Genomic DNA, 23,875 nt, shown 5'->3' with positions numbered 1-23,875 from the left:
GGAAGGGAGGAACAAAGAAAGGAAAGGAGTGGAGAAAGGAAGGAGGAAGGAGGGATGGAGAGACAGAGGGAAGGGAGGAAAGAAGGACCATTGGAAACAGATTGGGTCAGTTTAACCCAGGAGGATAACAGAAGGGTTAATCAAATTAACTGAGTGGTAGTTTCTAACTAATTTTCCAATTATTTTATTTTATTTTATTATATAATTTTTTTTGTTAAACTTTGAGATCCTCATTTGGGAAATACCTCAGTTTGCCTCGTGTATATGCTTGTCTGTTTTCTTTATATTAGCGGACATTTTTATAAACCTTTCTCCTGTATTATTGATTTGTTAAACGGTTTAAGTGAGGACTGATGATTAAAATCCTGAATTCTTTAGGGAAGTGTCTGAGTCATGAGGAAACATTGATTCATCCTGAGCTGAAAACTTTCTGTGTGTGGATCATGTTTTCCAACCTCGGCGGCGCACTCACCCCTTCTCTCTTGTCTCTCTCCAGCGCCGCCTGCATGAACTCCATCGACACGTCCTCGTTCTCAGCCAGCCAGGCCAGGACGAACTGCAGGAACCACCTGCAGCGACAGCAAGACACAGACAGGACTGTTACAAAAAATCCTACATACAGTCTAGTTTTATTGTGAAATTTCTCCTTAATCAATAGATGATACGTCTCTCTGTGTTCTTAATATTATCATAATAAAACTCTCATCTATACTTCTGTTAACATTTGGTGAGGAGATACAAGGCTCTATGTAAACAAGTGGTCCGTCAGCACAAGGCAAAACAATGCACGTGACAATATGTTGTCCATTGCTCCTGCCTTTCAAGTTAAAGAGGTTAAAAAGATAAACATCTTTAAACAGATTAAAGCTATATTATGTCTTTTTTTATGTCATTTTGAAGCGTTCACTTGTTTTCTCTTTTCTCCTGTGATTACTAATGTCTAGAAAAACATCTGGCTAACACTCGTAGGATGCAAATGTGGATTTGACCGAAGCGACTTTGTGAGAGAAAGTGTGTTCCTGTGTGTGTGTCTTACGCTGGGTACTCAGGCACAGCATCTTGCATGGTGGGCAGGTCCTGGACGTACTCGTTGTAAAGCCACTTCACCTTGAAGTGCAGGTTCATGTAGTCGGCGGTTTTACAGAGCTTGTGTTTCTCATGTTCTGTGAAGATGACCACACACACACACAGAAGTAAACACAAATACATGACAGCTGATAGTAGTAGTACAGGGTTAACTTTCTTGTCTTAAACTATTTATATCTGCTCACATTTTCCTGCCCAACAACAACAACAACTCTGCAGAGAAAGAAGCAGATCATATCCAGTTTGGACTGGACACTCTCATCATCTTCCCTCCCAAGTTTTAATTAGTTTCTAGGTAGCTGTGCATAAGATATTCAGGGTAACAGATGGATGGATCAATAAAGAAACTAACAGAGCGATCTATCTTTAGTCTGTCCCTGTGAATTCACTGTAATGGACAATAATACTAAAAAGAAATGAGAGAGCTCAGCTTGATGACATTAAATGAGATGCTATGAAAACAAGGTAAAATATATACAGTATATATTAATCAATGGTTCATGGTGCGTTCATGGTCCCCTTTTATCTCTGATTTTGGTCTCCACCAGCTCCAAGAGGAAATATTTGTATGTTCAGCTGATAAATGCTCCAATACTGTATATTGTGCAGCTGTTTCTCTGGCTGTGTCTATCTGCTGAGTGAGTAGTCTGGTGTTCAGTGGGTTTTTAGAGCTTTTCTACTGAAACCATCTTCCTGCTGTGACTAAAAAAAGAAATAAAGGCACCGAAGAGAACTGGGAGAGTGAAACATGAAGGCAGAGCTGCAGGTCAGAGCTGAACAATGAGCTGCAGATTCATTCCCTGTAGGTTCATCACTGTGAGCAGACATGGTTTTCATATTGTCATTTGATGCATTGTTATTATGAAAATATAGATTATAACCTCTTTAAAAACAGCGGTAAACATACATTTTCTCATTTGCAAACTATAATGTCCTACAGGTCAGACACTCGGAAACATGTGACTCATTCAAGATAATAGTTTTCGTGCCACATAGCTCGAGTCTATCTATCTAGCCACTATCCTCAGGCCTTATTATGTTCATTTTGTGTCCACCGAAAATCAAATCAAATCAAGAACAAGTAAAGTTTTGTTTCACTTTTTGCTGTCTCTTATTCTCCCACGCCGGAAACAAAATTTACATTATTTGCGAGGAGACAAACAGACTAATTGGAGCTCATGTGAGTCCATGGTGCAAAAATAACAAAAACAAAAAACCTGGGAAACCCTGCTGTGAATGACTAATTCAACATCATCATCATCACACACACACACACACACACACACACACACACACACACACACACACACACACACACACACACACACACACACACACACACACACACACACACACACACACACACACACACACACACACACACACACACACACAGTCTTACCAGCATAGAAATCAATTCTGCGGATGCGAAACGTGGTGGGAGCTGAGATGGCAACAGAGTTATGAGACAAATGAATGAAATAACAATGAAACAAGGAGGAAACAAGTGAGATGAGAAAAAGATGAATGATAAAAACAATAAAAAGTGACTAAACTACTCACTAAGGGAAGACTAAATATAGAAAACTGTGGCTAACACTTTATAATTACACATTATTAATCATTAGTGAATCATTGTTGAACACTTATCAACACTAATTTGTCATTTAAAGAATTATTCCTACTTACATGCTAATTAGTAATTTATTGATACAGTTATGACCGTTTCATTTGAAACTTGATTTATATACTCTACAATCTACAATAAACACACTCACTGACCATTAGTACATAGTAATAGACAAATGGTCTGAATCATGTGCATGATAAATGTTCATCTCAATACTTTGTTAATAACTTAATTGCACTTTGTAAGTGAGCTTATGAACCACTGACATCTCCAAAATAACTGGTTGGTATGAAGATACAACCATTCAACACGTTATAGATCAGCTCAATAATCCAGACTGTTTATAAATTGCACACTGATAAGTATCACAGTAGGACGAGTGGTTTATAAGTGATGAATTAAGTGTTGAACAGTGCTATTCTAATGTTAAACAGTGTGTAGTTATTATAAAGTGTTACCAAACCGACCAGCAGCTTTTAACATTTTCACTATTACTAAAAATGATCTAAAATCTAAGCTGGAGAGGCTAAAAGCTGAGGCCTGGACACTTCAATTTCTACACTTTCTACAGTCAAAAGCCAGAAAACTGAGACGATAAACTGGAGTCTCCACCTCACAGGATAATGAGCGCATGAATCTGTAATATGGAGGACGATACCAGTTTCTTACAGAGTTATAAACTCTTCTATCTGTTTTCACTGTGACTCTCTCACCGTAGTCCGTATTTACTCTCTGCACCTGATTAGACAACAGACTGTGAACGCACCAGTTTTTAAGTTGATGGCCTAAAGGAGAAGATTTATTCTCCTCCGACACCTGCTGCCTTTGAACAAGCCATTAAATCTCACGATTGCTGCAGCTGAGCCAACACACACACACACTTAAGAGGTCTGAAGATAAAGTGGGGTGGTGCTGAGAGAAGATCAAAACGTTTCTCTTGATAAAAAAAAGGAAAAGATGCTCTATTGCTCCTTATTTAAACCATCTCATATCTGAACGTGTCTGTTTTTTCCAGCTTCGACTCTCTAAACCTACTCCAACATGGACAAACAGCAGCTCCACTACACACTCATGTGACTGTATCATCGTCATCTCACCATTGTTCCAGCGGTAGTGATCGATTTTATCCAAAACTGGAAGAGACAATGTCAAAGTGAAGAAAGAAAGTTGATGGAGTGAAGAAACTGGGCGGCAGGGAAAGAGATGCATCACTGACTGAGCTGTCACTCACTTAAACGCACACACTTCACACACACACACAGAGTCTTACCCTCCAGGGCGTACTTCATGTCCTGAGCGAACAGCGCCCACATGACCTCGGCGCTGACTTTACCGACGTTGAGTTCCTGAGGAAATCTGAAGAGAGGAAGACGAGTTCAGAGAGAGTTAGTGTTAGTTTCTCTGCTGGTGTGTATTAAAGCTGCATGTTGATGAGCTGCTTAATATTAATATATGGATGACTGATTGAGTTTGTGTGCGTTTCTGATCAGAAATATGAAAAAATGTGGGGAAAAAACAGGGACTCGATATCTTGGGAAGACACAGGCAACGGGAAACATATGAAAATATGTTAATATTGATAATTGGTGCGTCGATAATGAATCTTCTAACTGTGTCGACAGCAGGAACGTCAATACACAAGGAGCAAATTACAGCAATATGTTTAAATAACGAGTTTTCTGTCCAAACATCCACTTTTTTTTTCCGGCATAATTTTCCCCTTGTGTAAACAAAACCACCTGAGAGGAGAGAGAAGAAAAGAAGATAACCAGATATTCAAAACAGAGACAGACATGGCTGCTTCAGACTTCTAGGTGATTTTTAAAATAGGTGAATCATAATTTCTTTTCTTTTTTTTCTCTCCAAGAAACTCTGAAAAGCAATTCATGTTCATTCATGTTTAAATTGTTTTTTTCATCTGTGTTACCCTTGAGAGACGAGCGAAAAAAAAAAGTTTTCTCTTCATCTTCCCAGAAAAAAAACTTCTGCCTCTCATGGCTTGTTTACACAGACACAAACACAAAAAATGATTGTTGGAAAAGAAAAGAAAAAAGCCCAATCATTCAGAGTCAATCAATCAGAATCATTGTGTATAACTGCACATTAGGGCCGTTGTAGGCAAAAGAAAAACAAAATGTCCTGGTAAAGTTCCTAAAACTTAGCTTTTAAGTCACACATTTATTAGAAACAAACATGTCTTTTTTTCTAATAGAGTTGGATAAGATCTTCCACTGTAGGTATCATGCAAAACAGTCAGTCCAACCATGCAAACTATAAATGAGTTTCCTTCTTTCATAGAAAAAAACAACAAAAAGTACTTTTTTTTTTGCAACTTTAAATGCCCCTTAATGTGCCGGTGTAACCAGGAATTATTGTGAACAATCCATTTTCTTTAAATCATCCAAAAACTCTGAAGCAGCCACAGCGTTGTCTGTCACAGTTTTAAATTTGAATGAATGTGGTTGGTAGTGTTTTATTCTCCATATATCTCACTGCTAACTGATGGATTTCTACACGTCCTGTATTTGTGTGGCTGTGAAACTTCTCTCTCACTCTGTGGTTGTGATTTAAAGTGACTTGAACACATCATAAATGGCCACATGTCACTTTACTGTAATGTCCTCACTCCTCAGTTATAAACTATATTATTTCCAGTGTTGGCCTCGACATGACTGAGAAACGACAATCTGCCAAATAAAAAGGTGAAGGATGCAGAACGGAGCTCAGCACTGACTGGTTGATGATGGCTGTGTACGAGTTCTTGTCCTCCTCGATGATGGAGACGATGAGCGTGATGAGTTTGGGCCAGAAATCCAGATTCTGGATACTCGGGCCCTGCTCCTCCGGCTGGCTCTCTTTCTTCTCCTCTTCCTCCTCCTCCTCGTCCTCCTCCTCTTCTTCCTCCTCCTCCTCCTCTTCCTCTTCTTCCTTATTGTCTCCTTCCTCTTCTCCTTCAGCCTTCTCCTTCTTCTTCTTCTTTGTCTTCTTCTTTTTCTTCTCAGGCTCGGGCTACGAGAAACAGAGAGAGAAAGAGAGGAAAAAGAAAAGACAAAGATGAAACGATGTGAGAATTAAGTTGCCAGATGTCTTGAACTCACACAGAGAGAAAACTGCCCTGATGAAATAAGTGGCAACGCTGAACAAAAACAAGAGTTTCACATTTCACCGTTGTGATTTGAATGAATGATTTAACTGAATAATTTACAACAATGAATTACAATATTATTCTCTCGGATTTCATTCTCTAAATTCTCCATGTTTGTGTGAAAGGACTCAGATGAGGAGGAAACTTCTCTTCTCTTGATTTCAATGCAGAGTTAATTGTTAATTTATCCCAAACACAGACCGAGTGGATAAGCGCAGACACAGTGAGACATTCATCTTGGTTAAAAATATCTGGGGATAATTTTTCACCAGATGACAGTTGATTCATGTCGATGGTTAATTCATTCACATCACAGACATTTCCTCATTTGCACATCCAATCTTAACAGTCGGGTAACCATGGTAATTAGAACAAAAGCCTTTACTGATGAATAGCTGCTAAATCAACGATCCTTTACTAACGTAACGTACTGTAGTAAAAGGTAATTTCATAAGCTGCATAAAATCCCCAAATCTTCATTAACTCCAAACATTGTCTTAACTATTTTCAATAAAATATCAACAGATGAAACATGATCATTGACAGTCTGATGGTAGACTCTAACAATGTGCTGCAGTTTAATGACAACAGAAACAGTCTACAACACCCCACCACCCTGCTGTTAGCCAAGCAGCTACTAGCAGCTGTGGAGAAGTTAATTGGGTGTGGTGCAACTCACAAATGTGTTTGTTTTTGCTGATAAAGTTACAAAAATACCTCAGCAAGACTGAGCTGAGAAAAGTAGAAATGGCTGCTAGAGGACAGCCATGAATGTCGATAACCAATATTGGATTGAGTATTTGAGGTAAGGTATGGTAAAGTAAGGTAAGGTAAGGTAAGGTAAGGTAAGGTAAGGTAAGGTAAGGTAAGATTAGATTAGGTAAGGTTAGGTAGAGTAAGGTAAGGTTAGGTTAGGCGAGATTAGGTAAGGTTAGGTAGGGTAAATAGGGTAAGGTTTGGTAGGGTAAGGTAAGGCAAGGTTAGGTAGGGTAAGGTAAGGTTTGGTAAGGTAAGGTAAGGTTAGGTTAGGTGAGATTAGGTAAGGTTAGGTAGGGTAAGTAAGGTAAGGTTTGGTAAGGTAAGGTAAGGTTTGGTAAGGTAAGGTAAGGTAAGGTTAGGTTAGGTGAGATTAGGTAAGGTCAGGTAGGGTAAGTAAGGTAAGGTTTGGTAGGGTAAGGTAAGGTAAGGTAAGATTAGTTTAGGTTAGGTAAGGTAAAATACGGTAAGGCAAGGTAAGGTAAGGTAAGGTTTGGTAGGGTTAGGTACAGTACAGTACAGTAAGGTTTGGTAAGGTAAGGTAAGGTAAAGTACGGTAAGGTTTGGTTTGGTTTGGTAAGGTAAGGTAAGGTAAGATAACATATAATAGCATCTTAACAAGACAGTAATACACAATGATATTGCACATATCTCTACTAAAATGGCCATATTAAATAATTCTGCAACCACCCATAGATTCCCATACTGAGAACAGGACCTGAGTTTCTGACTCCAACAACATCAGAACTTCTGGTTTCCACCAACAGTAAATGGTTGAATCCGTTTCACCCGGTCGAGCTGTTTCCTGCTTGTTAGTGCAACTTGACCTTGACTGTTCTTGACTATCTGGCTTTTCTGCAGCACTGTCTGACCTCAACATATTTGAGTTCACCCATAATAAGGTAGATTGTGAAAATGGGAATCAATACATATTACATTATTAAATTCCCACGGTGTGAAAACAACATTACGAGATAGGCTACTGTATGTAGGGTTAGCTCAGGATGTGTTGATGCTTAGCTACTCACCGGCTGTACGGCAGACTGGAATTGACGGTTGAAGAGCTCCAGACAGTTGTTGAAGATGTACTCGTAGGTGGAGTTCAGGCAGGCCTTGACACAGTCCCGCACCACGTTGGCAGCTCTGGGAGGACTCGGCAGCTCCAGGACCTTCACGAGAACAGCAGTCAGATATAACTCAAACAGAATTACAGACTTCCAATCCATGCATACTGATTTTTCTATCAAAATCTGAAGGCTATAACATTTCTCTAAATTATCAGAAACAAAAACTCATATTCTGTTTTTACCTTCATTCTGAAGAAGGTAATGCTGGTGAGAAGATCCACCGTTGACTTGAGGTCACTGAGGCGAGGCTTGCTGCTGGCTGGGAAGTTATTCTGTAATACACACACACATATTTTCTGAACACTGTAGCTGACCATCTGTTTCTTTGGACAGCAAAACACATCTTCCAGTTTTTGGATCTCTGAGAGTAAATTTTATCTTCAGTGAATTTCTTCTTTCCAGTCATAGTAGTGGCTGTTTTCCTTTTTAATATTCATCATATCCAGCTTCTGGTTCACTCAGCCTTTTAATTTATCATTGCACAACACATTACAAGCAAACAGTGGTAATGAATGCAAAAGTCGGCAGAACATCATCCAGACAAAAAGCATATGAAAAACCTGCTGTGACGCACAAATAAACTGAAGAGACAGAAAAATAAACAACATCTGAGCAGCAGATTTTATGAAGAGTAATGAAAACACAAAACATTTCCTGGTTAGGGACAGAAGATGAGTTAATACTGACTACCTATAATCAGATTTATGTACCCAGCTTGTCCCTTGTTGTGTGCACGAATGAGGTCAAACTCAAATGTCACAAGAGTCTGAATGTGTTGAGGAAAAGAATAAGAGCAGCTGAAAGTGGAGACTCACCCTGTACATGGAGAGATCTATACGCAGCGAGTTGTGCAGCTGATCCAGTAGCTTCACAAAACGATCTCTCTGTTGGAAAGAGCAAAGAAGAGATGTAGCTCAGATTTGTTCAGACAGTGGAGAAGACGCAGACATGAGCAATTTGCAGCAGCTTGTGTGTGTTTGAACGTGTCTGTGTAAATGATGGGTACCACAGCAGCACCGTGGGGAAGAAGAGAGGAAAGTCTGAGCAGAGAAAATGAAATGTTTTGTCTAAGTCATAAACGACAACTGAGACTATTTTTTCTACAGGGTATAAAAAAAGTAAAATGTAAAACCATTTGTGCTACATGAGAAAACTCAAGATGGGAAAATGTTTTTATGTGTTCGACAAACAGAAACGACTGGCAGCATCGCTTGGTACACACAGCACCACAAGGCAAACCTGGCAGATGAGGAATAATTTGTTAACATACAACAAACACTTAACTGACCCAAACACAATACACACAAATAAATACACACAGGATTTACTTGGGTTTAGTCCAGGACTTTCACACACAGTTTCTCCCAGAGTCAACAACCAAGACATCACTTCTGTCCTGACTGAGCTGTGGAAAATGTTTCCCTAACTTCATATAGTATAAAGCACAGTGTAAACGTTTATTGATTGGCTGTAAATTATCAGGATACATGTCAATATAAAGGGGTGTGACATGTTAAGGTTAAAAAGTGTTGGGCCTAAAATTGAACCCTGAGGAACGCCACAATTGAAAGCATCGTTTTTTGTTGAAGATTCATCAAATTTTTACAAAGACTAAGATTAAGAAGAATCTATTGCATCCTTCCTCTGTTGCTCACCCTGAGGTTTCTCCAATTTCTCCCTGTTAAAAGGGTTTTCTATGGGGTTTTTCCTCAGTGGATGTGAGGGTCTAAGGGCAGAGGATGTTGTTATAAGCCCTTTGAGACAAACTGTTTGTAAAAACGGGCTATACAAATAAAATTGCCTTGCCTTGCCTAAGATCAGAGGCAAGACTGGAAAATCTGTGTTAAAGAATCAAAGACTTGGGCTGAGTAGATCGTTAACATCCATACTGCACCTGAGGGTGAGTGTTCATAAAATTAACAAGCGAAAAATACGTTTTTCTATTCTGATTTTTGTTTCTGTTATTCCATCTTCACATTATTCCATCTTCACAGTTTTATTGTACAGACCTCCTTTGTGTTTGTACAGGGCAAAGACTGTTTGTAAAAATAGTTTCTGAACATCTTTAATGTGCCCTGGATGTTTGTGTTTGAGGCCATTCTGTGCATTTTCCTTGCACAAATTGCTGCTCGACAGTATAAAATATACAACACATATCAAACAGTGTGAACATGCACAACTGATTAACAGGAAATGATGCATTCAAGCACCCCATGTCGAAGACAATAGATGCAGGATGTGCATATTTAGCATCACGCTGAATACAGCTGTCACAGTGGTACGTTCAGTATCAGCGAGCCAGATGGCGCCGCTAACGGTGCTTATTCGTCTTTATTAGAAGAAGCTAACAAGCTAAATCACATCACATCGCTGCACACGGTTTGTTTGGCTTCACTTTAAATTGATACAGCAGTTGTTGTTGTCTGTGGTACAATAATGTGCACTTAATGTATCATTAAAATACATTGGGCTTTTCAGTGATACAGGTAAACAAATGTGTTGCCAAATGAACAAGGACTTAAAAACTAAACCTTTAATTGCACACATCTTCTTCTTCTTTTTTTTTACATTCATACGTGGGACTGATTTGAGTAGTTACTTCTACAGTATACTCCTGGACTCACTGGGAACAATTTGTGCCTCACTTGAAGTCATGGAGACACATGGAGAGGAGGAACCAGGGACCGAGCCATGCTATGTTCAGCAGCCAACCAGCTCTACCATCCGGGCTAAAAACAGTAGCGGTATCCCCATTGCTGTTTATCCACTATTTCCCTTCATATGCCTTGGCATCACATGTTTATTTACATGCCATGCCAATGGAGCAGCCTGAGCCTGGAGTAGTGGGAGTCACGACATGGCAGACAAACTGAGGGGGTGAAATGAGTTTTGTCTGACAAAGAAAACGAGGGAGGTAGAAAGAGAAGCAGGACTTCCAACATACTCACAAAAAAAAATGCAAAAACACATTTATCCAACAGCTAATGACACTCACAGTTATAGAGTTTGTTTGGAGATGGGTTTTTCTCCTCCTTAGAAAAGTAGCCTGTCGTGGTCACACAGCAATTAGCTGGAGCATTGTTAGTTTACTGGAAAGGGTTTCCCTTTGTTTTCATCTCTGCATGAAGGCACGAACAACAGCCAACATTAACTGGCACTAAGCACTAATATAAATAGCCAGATTCTAATCAACCTCCTGAAAGCGTCTTTCAACTCTTGTTGTGTATGAGAGTGTGTGTGTGTGTGTGTGGTTGTGTCCCATGGCGGCAGGGCCAGTGCAAACACTTTAATTATGTAAGAGAAAGCAGAGGCACAGTGTGTTTTAGCTTTATTAGTCTCATACTCACAAACTTCACAGACAAAAGCCTCAACTCGCTTATAAAGATTCAGGCTGTTATTTTCTATATATAGTCTGTTAATAAACATAATAAATGCATGTCTCTAAGTTTTGTCTGCATCTGATATCTGTGTTTCATTCAAAGCTTTATCATTAACAACTATAAAACACATCAATGAGTCACTTTGTTGTACTGAGTGACATATTCCTTTATCCATTTTGCTTTGTCAGTATTGGGCTGATATTGATTCCCTAGAAGCCTCCTTTTTATGTTGGCTTTTTATTTTTATTTATATGTGGATGGTGATATCTGTCAGCTGATCAGTCCACCACTTTGGATGAAAGCTGACGTTTGCAGGCAGAAACAAGCATGGAAACATGCAAAGAAGAAGCAGCAGCACAATAGACATCTACAATACCCCCAGTTGTACCCTTTAAACTAATCCTTAGACCTGTATCTACTCTAAGATAAAATCTAAACCCTTAAACAGAAGGAGAAAATGTCCTCACTGAAACACAGCAACACACACACACATGGTTTGACCTAAAAAAAAAAAAAAAGCTTGAGACAAGGACAAGAGCTCAGTTTTGACCTTTAGAAAATAACACACTGTCACGTCGTCCTTCCCTTAAGCAAAACCATCCTCATCGTCTGCCACCGCACACAAACACACACGCACACACAGTAAATTAAAAACTGTGATTGGCTTCATTCCCCTTGTTACCAGCTCTGCACTCACTTGGTTACTTCCTCTCCACATCCTGGAGCTCAGGAATCGCTGTTGCCGGGACACAATTTATGTGACAATAACACATTTGGCATATGTTCCCATTCATACAATGGGTGATAAATTTCTCTTTAAACAGGGATTAATTAATAAAAAAAGAGCCTGAAGCCTTCGCGTAACAATTACCTAAAGTAGCCTGAAGACAAAAAGGAAGGGAAAAGCAAAGATCATTTGGAGCTTAACTTTTCTGGATCAGAGCCATCAGGTACATTTTTCTTGGAGCGACCCTGTGGGAGCTGCTCTATCTCAGCTTTCATCACCATTACATGATCCTACAGTATAGCACAGGCCCTTTCTTTGTATTTTGAGGGTTACTTTTTTCATTTGTACTGACAACGCACACCTCCAGAGTGTTTGATCTGCCACATCCAACGATTGGGACATTACTTGATTAGTCATTGTCTGTCAGCTGAAGCCAAACGTCAAAAACAGCAGGTGTAGTGTAGGTGTGACTGCTCTCATCGAATTTTCTCTTTTCTCTTTGTTTTTCAAAGAAACGCTGACGACGGAGCGAGGCCGAGAAGCCGCCGTGGCTGTTTTCCCTCACGGATGAGATTCAGATTTGCCACGAGCTAATAAAAAAAACGTATCTTCAACAAGCTGCTGCTGATGTCGAATTATGTCGGGATGAAACAGAATGTGTTGGTTTTGTTCCTGGAGGACCAAACACTTAAATAACTTAGGAGCTAAAGAAGTTGTAGAAACTGTAGGAATAATTTGGCTGCAGGACAAGTTGTCAGATCTCCTGCGATGTCTCAGATGAGTAAAATTTAGATGAAAATCACTGACTTTAGATACGTGAAAGAAACAAGTGCTGTTATTATCATAAAAAGGAAAAACTGAGAGGGTTAAATAAGTTGGTGGATGTGATCTGATGTGTCAATAACTGAAGAAACATTGTTAATTTTTCTTTTTTATAATTCATAATACAAACAGTATATACTCTTCCATATATATTTTTGTACATAAAAGTATGTCTCTTTTTATCTTTTTTTTATCTTTTACTCTTGCTTGTTTTATTGCTGCTGTACCGAGTGAAACTTCCCACATGTTGGATAATTAAAGTCTCTTATCTTATTGTTTATCAGTAGCTGTTGATTTAAGTGGAAAAGTGAAACGACACTAAAAACATAATGACTGCAAACTGACAGAAATCCATTTAAACCTATAATAATCGCATCTTGCTGCAAAGTTTGTTTGACATATTTTGTACTGTTTTCTTGCCTTTGAAGACATTTTGCAGTTTTGAATGTTATTTACTGCTGAAGACTCTGTAGGTAAAACAAGCAATCAATGGTAAGTTAACAAGTTCAATTCCACCTCCATTTCCCCTATAATGAGTAGTAATACACAGTCTTTTTTTTTTACTTTCTGCTCAATTCCTGTTGCACATCACTTCCTCATAATGACATAATGTTGTATTGCCATTTCCTGCTGAGTGAATCTACAGAAATGGAAGGAAACTGTGGATATTGAAACACATTTCCAGCAGAAAACATGACGTCTGATGCTGATGCAGATGTAAATGCCACCTCCTTAAATTCTTTATAGCAAATAACCCTGAGCTACTTAGTCGTTAGTGCTGTTGCATTTCTTCTCAGACACATTCAGGCACAAAGTCACAAAAGTAAATAGACTCGGATGAGAAAGCAGAACAGGCGCCGGTGATGAAGGTGCTGCTTCAGAAAGAGCCACAGAGCTAAACTCTGGCATTATCACACATTTCACCCTCAGCATCTTCATCAGGATCAGTTTAATCCATGACTCTTTAGATTTAATCCTGCTCCGCTCTAACGAATACACTAAGTAAAAAGCAGGGATTGCTCACGACCAGGGAACAATTACCAACAATTATTATCTTTTTTCCCCCTCATGTCTCTGATAAAAAAGTAAATATTCATCTGTACTGCCTCTGGCTGACGACCAGGTACACACTCTCATGTGTGAGGAGTGTGTGTAGTAATAATAATAAAACACACACTGTACATGCTCAATAACTATTCCCTGGGAAAAGTCATTTATGGAGAAAAAAAAACTAAACAAAACAACAAAAACAGATCTAGTTAATAATGTTTGTTCTCATCAGTGAGATGCTGCTATGTCTGTTTGTCTTCAGCACATACACACACACACACACACACACACACAGATGCAAGCAGTCCACAGGCGAACAAACACACCCACACACCTGTCAACAACAACAGGTGCTCACACTGTCAGCCGGTGATTTCAGAGCTGAGTTATGGAGAGAAGAGAAGAAGGAATAACAGGTCGATACGACTGAGGAGACGAAGAGAGCGAAGGACGAAGGAAATGAAGTTGTAGGATTTTAGGAAACCCACTTATCGCCATGGCAGCAGGTGCATTGAAATCAGTTTGGTCCAATATTTAAACAAAACCAAACCAAAAACAAACGAACGAAAGCAACAAAGAATGAAAAAAAAAAAAAACAGAAAAAAATGTGTGTATTTCAGGATCTGTCTGAGAGGAATCACAGCGGGAGCAGTCAAAAAAAAAAGAAAAAACCCAGACAAATGAAAAGAAACGAGCGACAGGCAGAAGTGTGAGTGGTGAGGCAGATGGCATCAACAAAACAACCTGGATTTCAGTAAAAAATAAAAAATAAAATAAAAATAAGGAAGGACCAACAAGATTTGTGTTTTTTCTATGACAAATGAATAACAGGTAAACCAAATATTATGGGATTAATTAATGGGATAAAACACAATGTCCCTCATAGCTGACAGTAAATAGAAATGTATTATGTCCCATATGTTTACAAGACATAAAAGAAAAAACTGATGCTGGTTCATCTTTACTTCCTACAGTTTGATGGACATCTAGATCAATATGGTCTGATGTGGAAATACCAAAGGTGAATTTGTAATGATGCAATAAATCCTGACTCAACGTGATTCAGTCGACTGAATCGACTCAGCTCTAATTTGATATTCACTGGATTTACAAATCTAAAGGTCTGAGATCACTCTTGTGGAAGTGAAATAGTTTTAGCAGTAGGTTCGTTACCTTTAATTGTCGGTGCAAGATACTTTAAAACGGCAGAGAAGAGCCACGAGATGCTCAGAGCTACGCTACGGAGGCTCATTTCTTGGTTTCCCTCATCAAACTCATCAAATACACAATCCAACAACTCCAAAACGCTCTGGTGGACAAGTTGTGACCTGCACATTCACCACGCTACGAGATGATAATAACAGAACGTTACCAGACAGAGTCGTTGAGGTAAATGCAGAGACTGCTTGATGAAAAACTGCCCCCGACGGGAACGCACATCAGCGGTTTTGCATGAATTTACCTCTAAAACAACTCTGTCTGGTAACGTTCTGTTATTATCTCATAGCGTGGTGAATGTGCAGGTCACAACTTGTCCACCAGAGCGTTTTGGAGTTGTTGGATTGTCTATTTGATCAGTTTGATGAGGGAACCCAAGAAATCCCATTAGCCTCCGTAGCGTAGCTCTGAGCAGCTCATGGCTCTGCTCCGCCGTTCTAAAAATAGCTTGCACTGGCAATTAAAGGTAACGAACCTACTGCTATGACTATTAGTCTTGGTGCATCGACTCAGAGTTTGAGTCAGACTCTAGTGGTCATTAGAGGAACTGCAGTTTTTTCAGCACTTTCATTTTCCAGCTCTGGACTCTTGGGTGAAAAGTCTCAGACTTTAGTGAAACTTATTGGATCCCACTGTGTTCAGTTTAGGATCATTCATTTATATTTATGGAGTCAACACGTTACCTCCTAGTCTACAGTAGTTATTCATTTATTTAGCGTGGGTTTCTCCAGACTGGGGTGAACGATATTTCATGCATTTATTCATTCATTAAATTATGCTGATTCATTCATTAATTACTGTGAGGCCATTTCAGTGTCGCAGACGTTCTCCATCATCAACCGGGGAAAGAAAGATGACAAAACAAAACAACGGGCTCTATCAGTGAAACTTATCAACCTCTCCAGCAGCAGCAGCAGCAGCTTCTTCTTATTACCAACCTGACCACCCAGAAACAGACCCTCACACTGTTGTAGCTCACAGCAGGTCTGTCTGTCTGCGTCCCCCTGACCCATTAAAGCAGGAACATGCTGCCCGCAGTCGCTCGTACATCACTGGAGTGTAACCAGACTGAAGTCGACACCATTGGCGAAGATCCCAGGAGTCATTAAGCTCGGCCTCTAGCTGTCATTGCCCTTCCCCACTCCCCCCCACCCTCCACCCACTGCTCCAACCTGCAGGGCTGAATTTGGGCCACCACAAAGTTCACAGTCGCCCCCAAAGGTCTCACTGTGATAAGACATTACCTTTTAATGAGGAAGATTATTAGCAGCATGACTGCGGCGGCCGTTTCTGTGAGAAACAGCTTGTTCAGAGCAAAAAAGCTTCAAATACTACAGACAACCGTGGGCCCGGCGTCTGAGGGAAGACGACGTGACACCTACATAAAGTCAAACGGTGGCTCTAAGGCTAATTCAAACATCTCTCACCTTTACAAGATGAAATTTCACTCCTCCACGCCTCCACCTGCTCTTTTGTAGACTTTCTTTTTTTAGAGAGTATGGCTTGTAGAGAATATCAATTCTTTAAATCAGATAAAGAATCTCATTCTGGTCTCAAAATGACCTCAATATGATAACTGGGGTTTTAAATTGGGTCAAAATTTGACCCATTTTCAAATATTATTTATATCAGACATGAGATTTCACCTTATTGCCTGAAAATACCATGGATGGTTCCTTATCACACGTAGGAAATGTAATTAATGCTCACGATTTTCACTTAATTTGGGGGTTTTATCCAAATTTATAGCAACTGCGGTCTTCACTTCACCACAATGGGCCGATATGGTGACCATAAAAGTCTAGAAGAAACTGTAAAAGTTGTGCTAAGTGGTTGGAAAGAGGCAATAATTTGAATTGTGAGGACAAACGTTTCATGGTTGATGGGACGACAATGCAGACAATGCAAAGCTTAATAATGTTGTTAGTCTGAAATGTGCTGGAAAGACAAACAAATAAAAAAGTAAACACATCATCCACCACCAAGAATAAGGGTGGACAAGAGATCCTCTCCACACAATCACATGTCAGCGTGATTGTTTTGATCTGCAATTATGGTGCAAATATCGTCCATGAATGCATCACGCCCCAGCTTTCATCAGAAGCAGCAGTGCACATAGAGTGGATAAAAAACTCCTGTTTTCCCTTATTTCATTTGATCAAATGTTAATTAATTCATAATCTATGTATGATGATATATTATTTCTGGATTTCTGTTATTTCTTTGTGGGGGACAAACTTACAAAATCAGCAGGGGATCAAATACTTTTTTTCCCCAATGCATGGTAGTGTGAGAGACTGAATGATGCAGTGAATCAAAGAAACAGGCAGAAAGAGTTCAGCTATAAATAAGTGCATAAGACATCTATATTTAGCTAACTAGACAATATGCAGCACAATGCAAAACATATGTTTAACACTAGCTGCTAGCTTTAACGTCATTGGACTCGAAGATTGATTGATTGATTGAGTTTAGGTAGTTTTTGAACTTTATATAATTCAACTTTCAACCTCAGCATTGTGTTTTATTTCATTCAGATATGAAAGAGTTGAGGTGTACTGTGGATGTGGTGTGGTTTTATATCATTTATATCCTGTTCATGGCAATACAAGTTTGTTTTCAAGTCAAATCACCTGTTAACGCTTAGTTTCTGACGGCTGACATCGCCTGAAAGCTGCATCACCACTGTCTCATCAAGTCAACAGTTTGATTGTCAGACTCTTCTGGAAATGCTGGTGTTTGTCTGTGTTGACTGTGTTTAGTGTTGATTGTCACTTACCCCAAAGTTGGAGGCTGCGAATCTGGCCGGAGCAGAGACGTTGGTGGAGGCGGTGGGGTGGGCGTAGAAGGCATTGATGTTGGCCAGCAGGGTGCTCATCACTGCCGGCACTCCCGACAGCATGTACTTAGATGACAGGCAGGAGAAATGGCTGAGGAGGAAGAGAGAGGAGGAGGAGGAGGAGGAAGAGGAAGAGGAGGTTTAGATAAGAGGGAGGAGATAGGAGGAGTCGAGGTGGATAGAAGGTTTAAAAAGGGAGGATGAATATGGAGAGAGATAATTTAGACAGTGGAGATATGGGGGTCCAGAAAAGGTGTAAAAACAGACCAGAGGGAGATCAGGAGGATGCAAATGACAGAAAACAAAGAGGATGGATGGAGAGGAGGAAAGAGGAAATAGAAAAGAAAGATAGAAACAAAAATGTTTTACTAAAAGCTGCAGGATAACAGTGTACAGCCATTTTTCTCCATCTGTCCTGAGCCAATATTAACAACAACATTAGAACATATTAGATGATAGTTATTAAACTTGACGTGTTTTAATCTGCTCTGAGATGCCGTGACTTGTGTGCACTCACATTGTGTTGCAAGTGAGACACGAGCTGCATCATCGGTGTCTGTGTTGACAGCTGTATTGATTAAAAGCCATAGTGACAGGCTGGCAGCTGTTTTGGCATTTGGAGACGCCCACAAGTCCTGAATGTATTCCCTCACATTAATATCATTTAGGAGCAGCTCATGATCATGAGACACGCGTGATGGAGAAGAAGAGAAGACGACAACTCGAGCTCAGTCCGTGCTCTGACAACGTCCTAACTCTAACCCTCCACCACAACCACACCGAACCAATTCATTACTGTATGTCAACACTACAATGTAACTATAAAAACAGTTTAGTGGAGTATGAGGCTATTAAATTGCATTATGGGAAGTGTAGGATCAGGCATGTTCTAATTTTGACATGTTTTGATTTTGACCCTTCTTTAATGTCTTCGTCCCCTTCCTCCAAACTTCTCATATTCACACACAAGGGCAATTTAGAGTCGCCAATCAACCTACAGTACTGTGCATGGTAGGTTGACTCTAGTATATTTATATATGTATTGTACATATATATATAAATATATTCCTTTCTTATTGCTTTGTTCTTCATGAAAGGCTGCTGCTGTGAATGGTAAATGAGATAATTGTCTGGCTTTTGGTTGGGCTGTGTTCCTATTAATGCTGTCTTTGTTGAGTTTTGTGCGTGTTTACATGTGTACACATCTATAATCATGAGACAGAACAGAATTACTTATATTTATATGGGGACAGTCATTTAAGTTTTGTAGGTGTCTGGGTTGTTTTTGTTTGATGTACTATGTACTTGTGTGTTGTTATGAATTTAAAAAATAGTAAAAAATATAATCGAAAAAAAAAAACCTACTGTGCATCGTTTTGAACTGTGAGAGGAAGCCAGAGAACATGTGTACTGTACATTTTATCCAAGCAGCGACTGTGCAAGTAGCAGATTAAGCTGGTTTAAAACCAGGAGACATGCACTGTACTAAGTTTTAACAACATTGCTACAGTAGTTAGTTACCGCTGCAGGTTGTTGGAGCACTAACACCAGGTCATATAATTATACAAAGATTATCATCCCCTGTATCTCTCCCCACCTAATTCACAAATATGTGCAAAATTGCTGCAATAAAATACAATTAAAATGTGCGTTAACAGTGTTAAGTATTTATGAATCTAATTTCTTATATCATTGTGCACATGAAGCAGTGAAAGTTGTGCATCCATGCATCCTAAAGTTATTAAACTTTCAAACACTGGACACCTGAAAGCCTCTAGTTATTCTACCAACAGATGAGGCCAAAGTTCAGTTTTCACTCTGTGTGTGTTGTGTTGTGTGTTGATTGGCTCACATCCTCGTTCCCACTGAGACACAGTCGACGTCGCTTCAGTTCACAACTTTAATTTACTCTGAGCTTCCCGGTGTGATTGAGTTACGTGATTGTGCTCCTTCTTCCGACACACACATATACACATAACAAACACAGAGCGAGAGCCGCACTGTGCCTTTAAGGTCAAATTACAACCTTATAAATGCAATTAAAACATGTATGTGTGTGTCTGTGACTGTGTGTGTGTGTGTGTGTGTGTGTGTGTGTGTGTGTGTGTGTGTGTCTCCTTGTCTCGCCACCTGCCTGCAATGATCCGATCAAACAGTTGGGAAATCTCTGAAGTGACGGGTCATCTCTCCTCATTAGATCAGATAAACTAATTTGCATGCTGTTTATAGTTCATGACAACCCTCATCACTGCAACGCACACACACACACGCAAACCAACACACTAATTTGAGGCATTTCCTGATTGGATTTCGCCCCCCACACACACACACATACACACACACACAGACACACAAATGGCTGATGTCATTCACAGACAGACAGCATCACTCACGTCATGGCCTGGTAGATGGACTCGATGCCGTAACGCATGGCGAACTCGTCCACGATGTCCTGTTGCACCTCGTCAAAATAAACCTTCCAGGCGTCGTCGCCCGTGGCGCCGGGGATCTTCACCACGCCGCCTCCCTCTACGTCCGTGGAGAAGTGAAACATGTTCTGAAGAGAAGAGGACAAACGTGTAAATGGCAGCAAAGTACGCAAACAAACTAACAAACTAACTAACAACATCCAGAGTCACTCACAGAAACATGGAGAATCAGAGGTTGAAAAGTTTAATTATCGACCATCAATATTAAAGGGATAGTTCAACATTTTAGCAAATAGGCCCATTGCCATAATCCCTATAGTCATAGCAGTAGGTTCATTACCTTTATTTGTCGGTGCAAGCTATTTCTAGAACTGCGGAGCAGAGCCGCGAGCTGCTCAGAGCTACGCTACGGAGGCTAATGGGATTTCATGGTTTCCCTCATCAAACTCATCAAATACACAATCCAACAACTCCAAAACGCTCTGGTGGACAAGTTGTGACCTGCACATTCACCACGCTATGAGGTAATAACACAACGTTACGAGACGTGAGTTGTTTTAGAGGTAAATTCATGCAAAACCACTGATGCGCATTCCCGTCGGGGCAGTTTTTCTGCAAGCACTCTCTGCATTTACCTCTAAAACAACTCTGTCTGCATTATTATCTCATAGCGTGGTGATTGTGCAGGTCACAACTTGTCCACCAGAGTGTTTTGGAGTTGTTGGATTGTGTATTTGATGAGTTTGATGAGGGAAACCAAGAAATTCCATGAGCCTGACTATAGGGATTATGGCAATGGGCCAATTTGCCAAAATGTTGAACTATCCCTTTAAGAAAATAAAGCGGCTTCTGTTTCTACAGTCGTGACCTGGACTGGTTCTCAACTCTCTGTAGACTCAGACAAAATGTCACTGTGCGTGCGTGTGTTGTTTGTGTTGTAGTAAATACAAACAGCTTATTACTGAAGGTCTGTTGTCAGGTTTCCCTTGACATGTGTGTGTGTGTGTGTGTGTGCGTGCATCTACCTCATGAAGGCACGTGTACGCTACGTGATATGGAGCCACCTTCTCCTCTCCCTCGATCTCCACGCTGATCTGAAGACGAATGGCACCTGACACCGCCGACTTGTCTGTTCGCTTCTCTGTAAGTGGACACACACACACACACACGCACTCAATTACTCTGAAGTGGCACAGCAGTCAGATTTAAACTTGGGTTGAACTTTGAATCTAAGAAGACAATTATAACAGTGAGCGCTCCAACCGCTAACAAGCAGCTCAACACTCTGAAGTTCACACACACACACACACACACACGATTCCCACTTACCCAGGTTGTACCAGACGTCCATCTCGCCGCTCAGCGTTCGGACCTCGATGATGCTCTGACCCAGGAAGTCGTCCGACTCCCTCTTCAGTCGCTGCTTCACTCTGGACTTGATGTCGTCGTCCTCGTCCCAGACGCGCAGCTTGATGCGGTCGGACGAGTTGTGGCACTCGCTGCGGCGACAGGGAGAGAGATGAGTCAGCGCTTATTGAAAAAGGTGGAGGGTTGATACAACAAGCCTGGAGCAAATCAGCATTAAAAAAAACTGTGTCTCATTATCTCACTGCAGCAATTAGGCTGATTCGTTGATTTGTAACAGAAGTTCAACTTAAAGTTCAAGTCTTCTTTTTTATCTTACAGCGTCATAATTATTATGTTTGAGTGAAATCCCTATGTAAATTATATATCCATCTTGTTCTATATGCATAATCCATGAATTAAATTTTCTTGGCCTTTATAGATTATATAGCAAAGTTCCTTTAAGCAGAACATGAAGAAAAAACACAGCACTCACTGTCACTAGTGAAACCATGAAACCAATCCTCATCCTAACAATACCTCTAATAAAACCTCTATTATAAAGTCGTTAAGTTTAGTAAAGTAAAGTAACGAGTTTTCCTTCAACAGGAAACAAGATAACAATGGTGGAAATGTATTCTAATGTACTTTACTACTTCTATTTGAAAATTAAAGTTGTTTTTAAGGCGAGACAGCACCCCCGAAAATGCCATTTTCCCTTTCTGATAGATTTTGAAATTTTGCTTCCTAAACATGTCTTCTTTCAAACTAGTGGCAACAAAACGTCAATTACACACAATTAGTTGTTTATTTTACTGTGTTTAGTATGTCTATTACTAATGGTTTGATTAGGTATTGTGTTTGTAAATGGCAGTTTCAAATAAAAATGTATGGAATTATACAATACAGAACTATCAGGCCGTTTTCTCAAAAATGAGTTTTTCTTACACAACAAGATATGAAATACCAATTTCCCTAGTACCTACACTCTCCAAACTTTCCACATTTCTTCCTCTCTATATCCTGCTTGTTTTTACAGAAGGGTTTGTTGATACATCATTCATAGCCAGGTTTAAAGTACATTTTATATAAAAAACATGGCGAAAATTGGTATTTATGACTGTAGACGGTATGTCCTGATGTATGGGCTGATAAGAGGACGTAGCCTCAATCCCTCGTGTAAAATGTTTCTTGTGGAATGTATCAACAAAATGAAACCAAGCTTTTGAATCTGGCATCTTCCAACGTTGGTGATTCTGTTCTTGGCGATATATGCAAATTAACGCATATTTAATGAGTTAGTGCCTCATTTGCATATATAAACAGAACATTAAGAAAACTTGCAATACATTTTTTCTTAGTTTTTATGTACATAACAAACTGGGAAAGTGTCATACTGTAGTGGTATCTATTTTTTGCCTATTCACCAAGGCTGTCTCGCCTGAATATATTATTTACATAGAAAACAAATGAAGAGCTTAAGAAACATGACACTTATATTACCCAACACTACAGAGTGTAGGAGAGAAGTGGTGACTTCTCATGTATAATAATAAAAATATGAATCTGCATGATTAGATAACCCCCCATTAACTCTGGGAGCGCCGGTGTTAGTCAGAGTTTTGCTTCTAACATTGTGGTTTCTCTTCTTTTCCCCTTGAAGCCCTGAAGTGCAGTGCACTACACACCCTCACATGTGTCTCACAGGTCTGTGTGCAGTAATAAACACGACGCTGTTCATCAAACACATGCAACACACAGGAGAGAGAACAGTCCACACCGACACCGTGGTCCTGACCAGAGTGTGGGTTTACCTTGAAGTGGAGCATCTATAAACCTTGCTCGGTCCAGGTGAGTGTGTGTGTGTGTGTGTGTGTGTGTGTGTGTGGTAGGGATGTCACGAATCACGATTACTTGTTTTCACAATTAATCGCGGTATTAAACGCCACAATTAATTGATCGTAAAGATTCCTAAATACCGTCACTTTCTGAAAAAGATTATGTTGGAACCATGCATATCTGCAGATGTGCACCAAAGTAAAGGTAAATGCACAGATACTGGTCCATTTATCTAATGTAACACTGAATTAGTAGGAATTTAAATGCTAGAGTGTCATTTGTATTGTGAAAAAAAAACGATTAAAATAAACTTAAACATTTGATATAGATGACAATTAATGACTTCAATATTTCAAACACTTCCCCCAGTGGATTAATAACTGGTCCTATATTAAGAGATTAGTAATGTAATTATATTTTGACTATTTGATTTTACACATTCATAGTGTTGTGAAATTTATTGATGCATAATAATCGTGATAA

The 23,875-nt window shown here is 39.8% G+C and overlaps 1 protein-coding gene across 1 annotated transcript in view; it reads right to left on the bottom strand.

Annotated features, from left to right (window-relative positions):
* Positions 1-23,875, bottom strand: part of LOC310992017 (protein unc-13 homolog B-like) — a gene marked incomplete at its 3' end in the record, with an annotated part of 189,869 nt that overhangs the window by 38,180 nt on the left and 127,814 nt on the right. The window contains exons 18-28 of the mRNA XM_083979974.1: positions 21,539-21,708; positions 21,235-21,350; positions 20,174-20,337; positions 17,721-17,871; positions 8,560-8,628; positions 7,927-8,016; positions 7,655-7,786; positions 5,451-5,590; positions 3,987-4,072; positions 1,037-1,163; positions 473-569 (exon numbers count right to left, since the gene is read on the bottom strand). Of these exons, the coding sequence (XP_083836100.1) occupies positions 473-569; positions 1,037-1,163; positions 3,987-4,072; positions 5,451-5,590; positions 7,655-7,786; positions 7,927-8,016; positions 8,560-8,628; positions 17,721-17,871; positions 20,174-20,337; positions 21,235-21,350; positions 21,539-21,708 (1,342 nt within the window). The remainder of the gene's footprint in view (positions 1-472; positions 570-1,036; positions 1,164-3,986; positions 4,073-5,450; positions 5,591-7,654; positions 7,787-7,926; positions 8,017-8,559; positions 8,629-17,720; positions 17,872-20,173; positions 20,338-21,234; positions 21,351-21,538; positions 21,709-23,875) is intronic.

This window comes from Trachurus trachurus (genome assembly GCF_905171665.1).
Source record: "Trachurus trachurus genome assembly, chromosome: 9".
NCBI lineage: Eukaryota > Metazoa > Chordata > Actinopteri > Carangiformes > Carangidae > Trachurus > Trachurus trachurus.
This window is presented reverse-complemented; position numbering and strand designations above follow the sequence as displayed.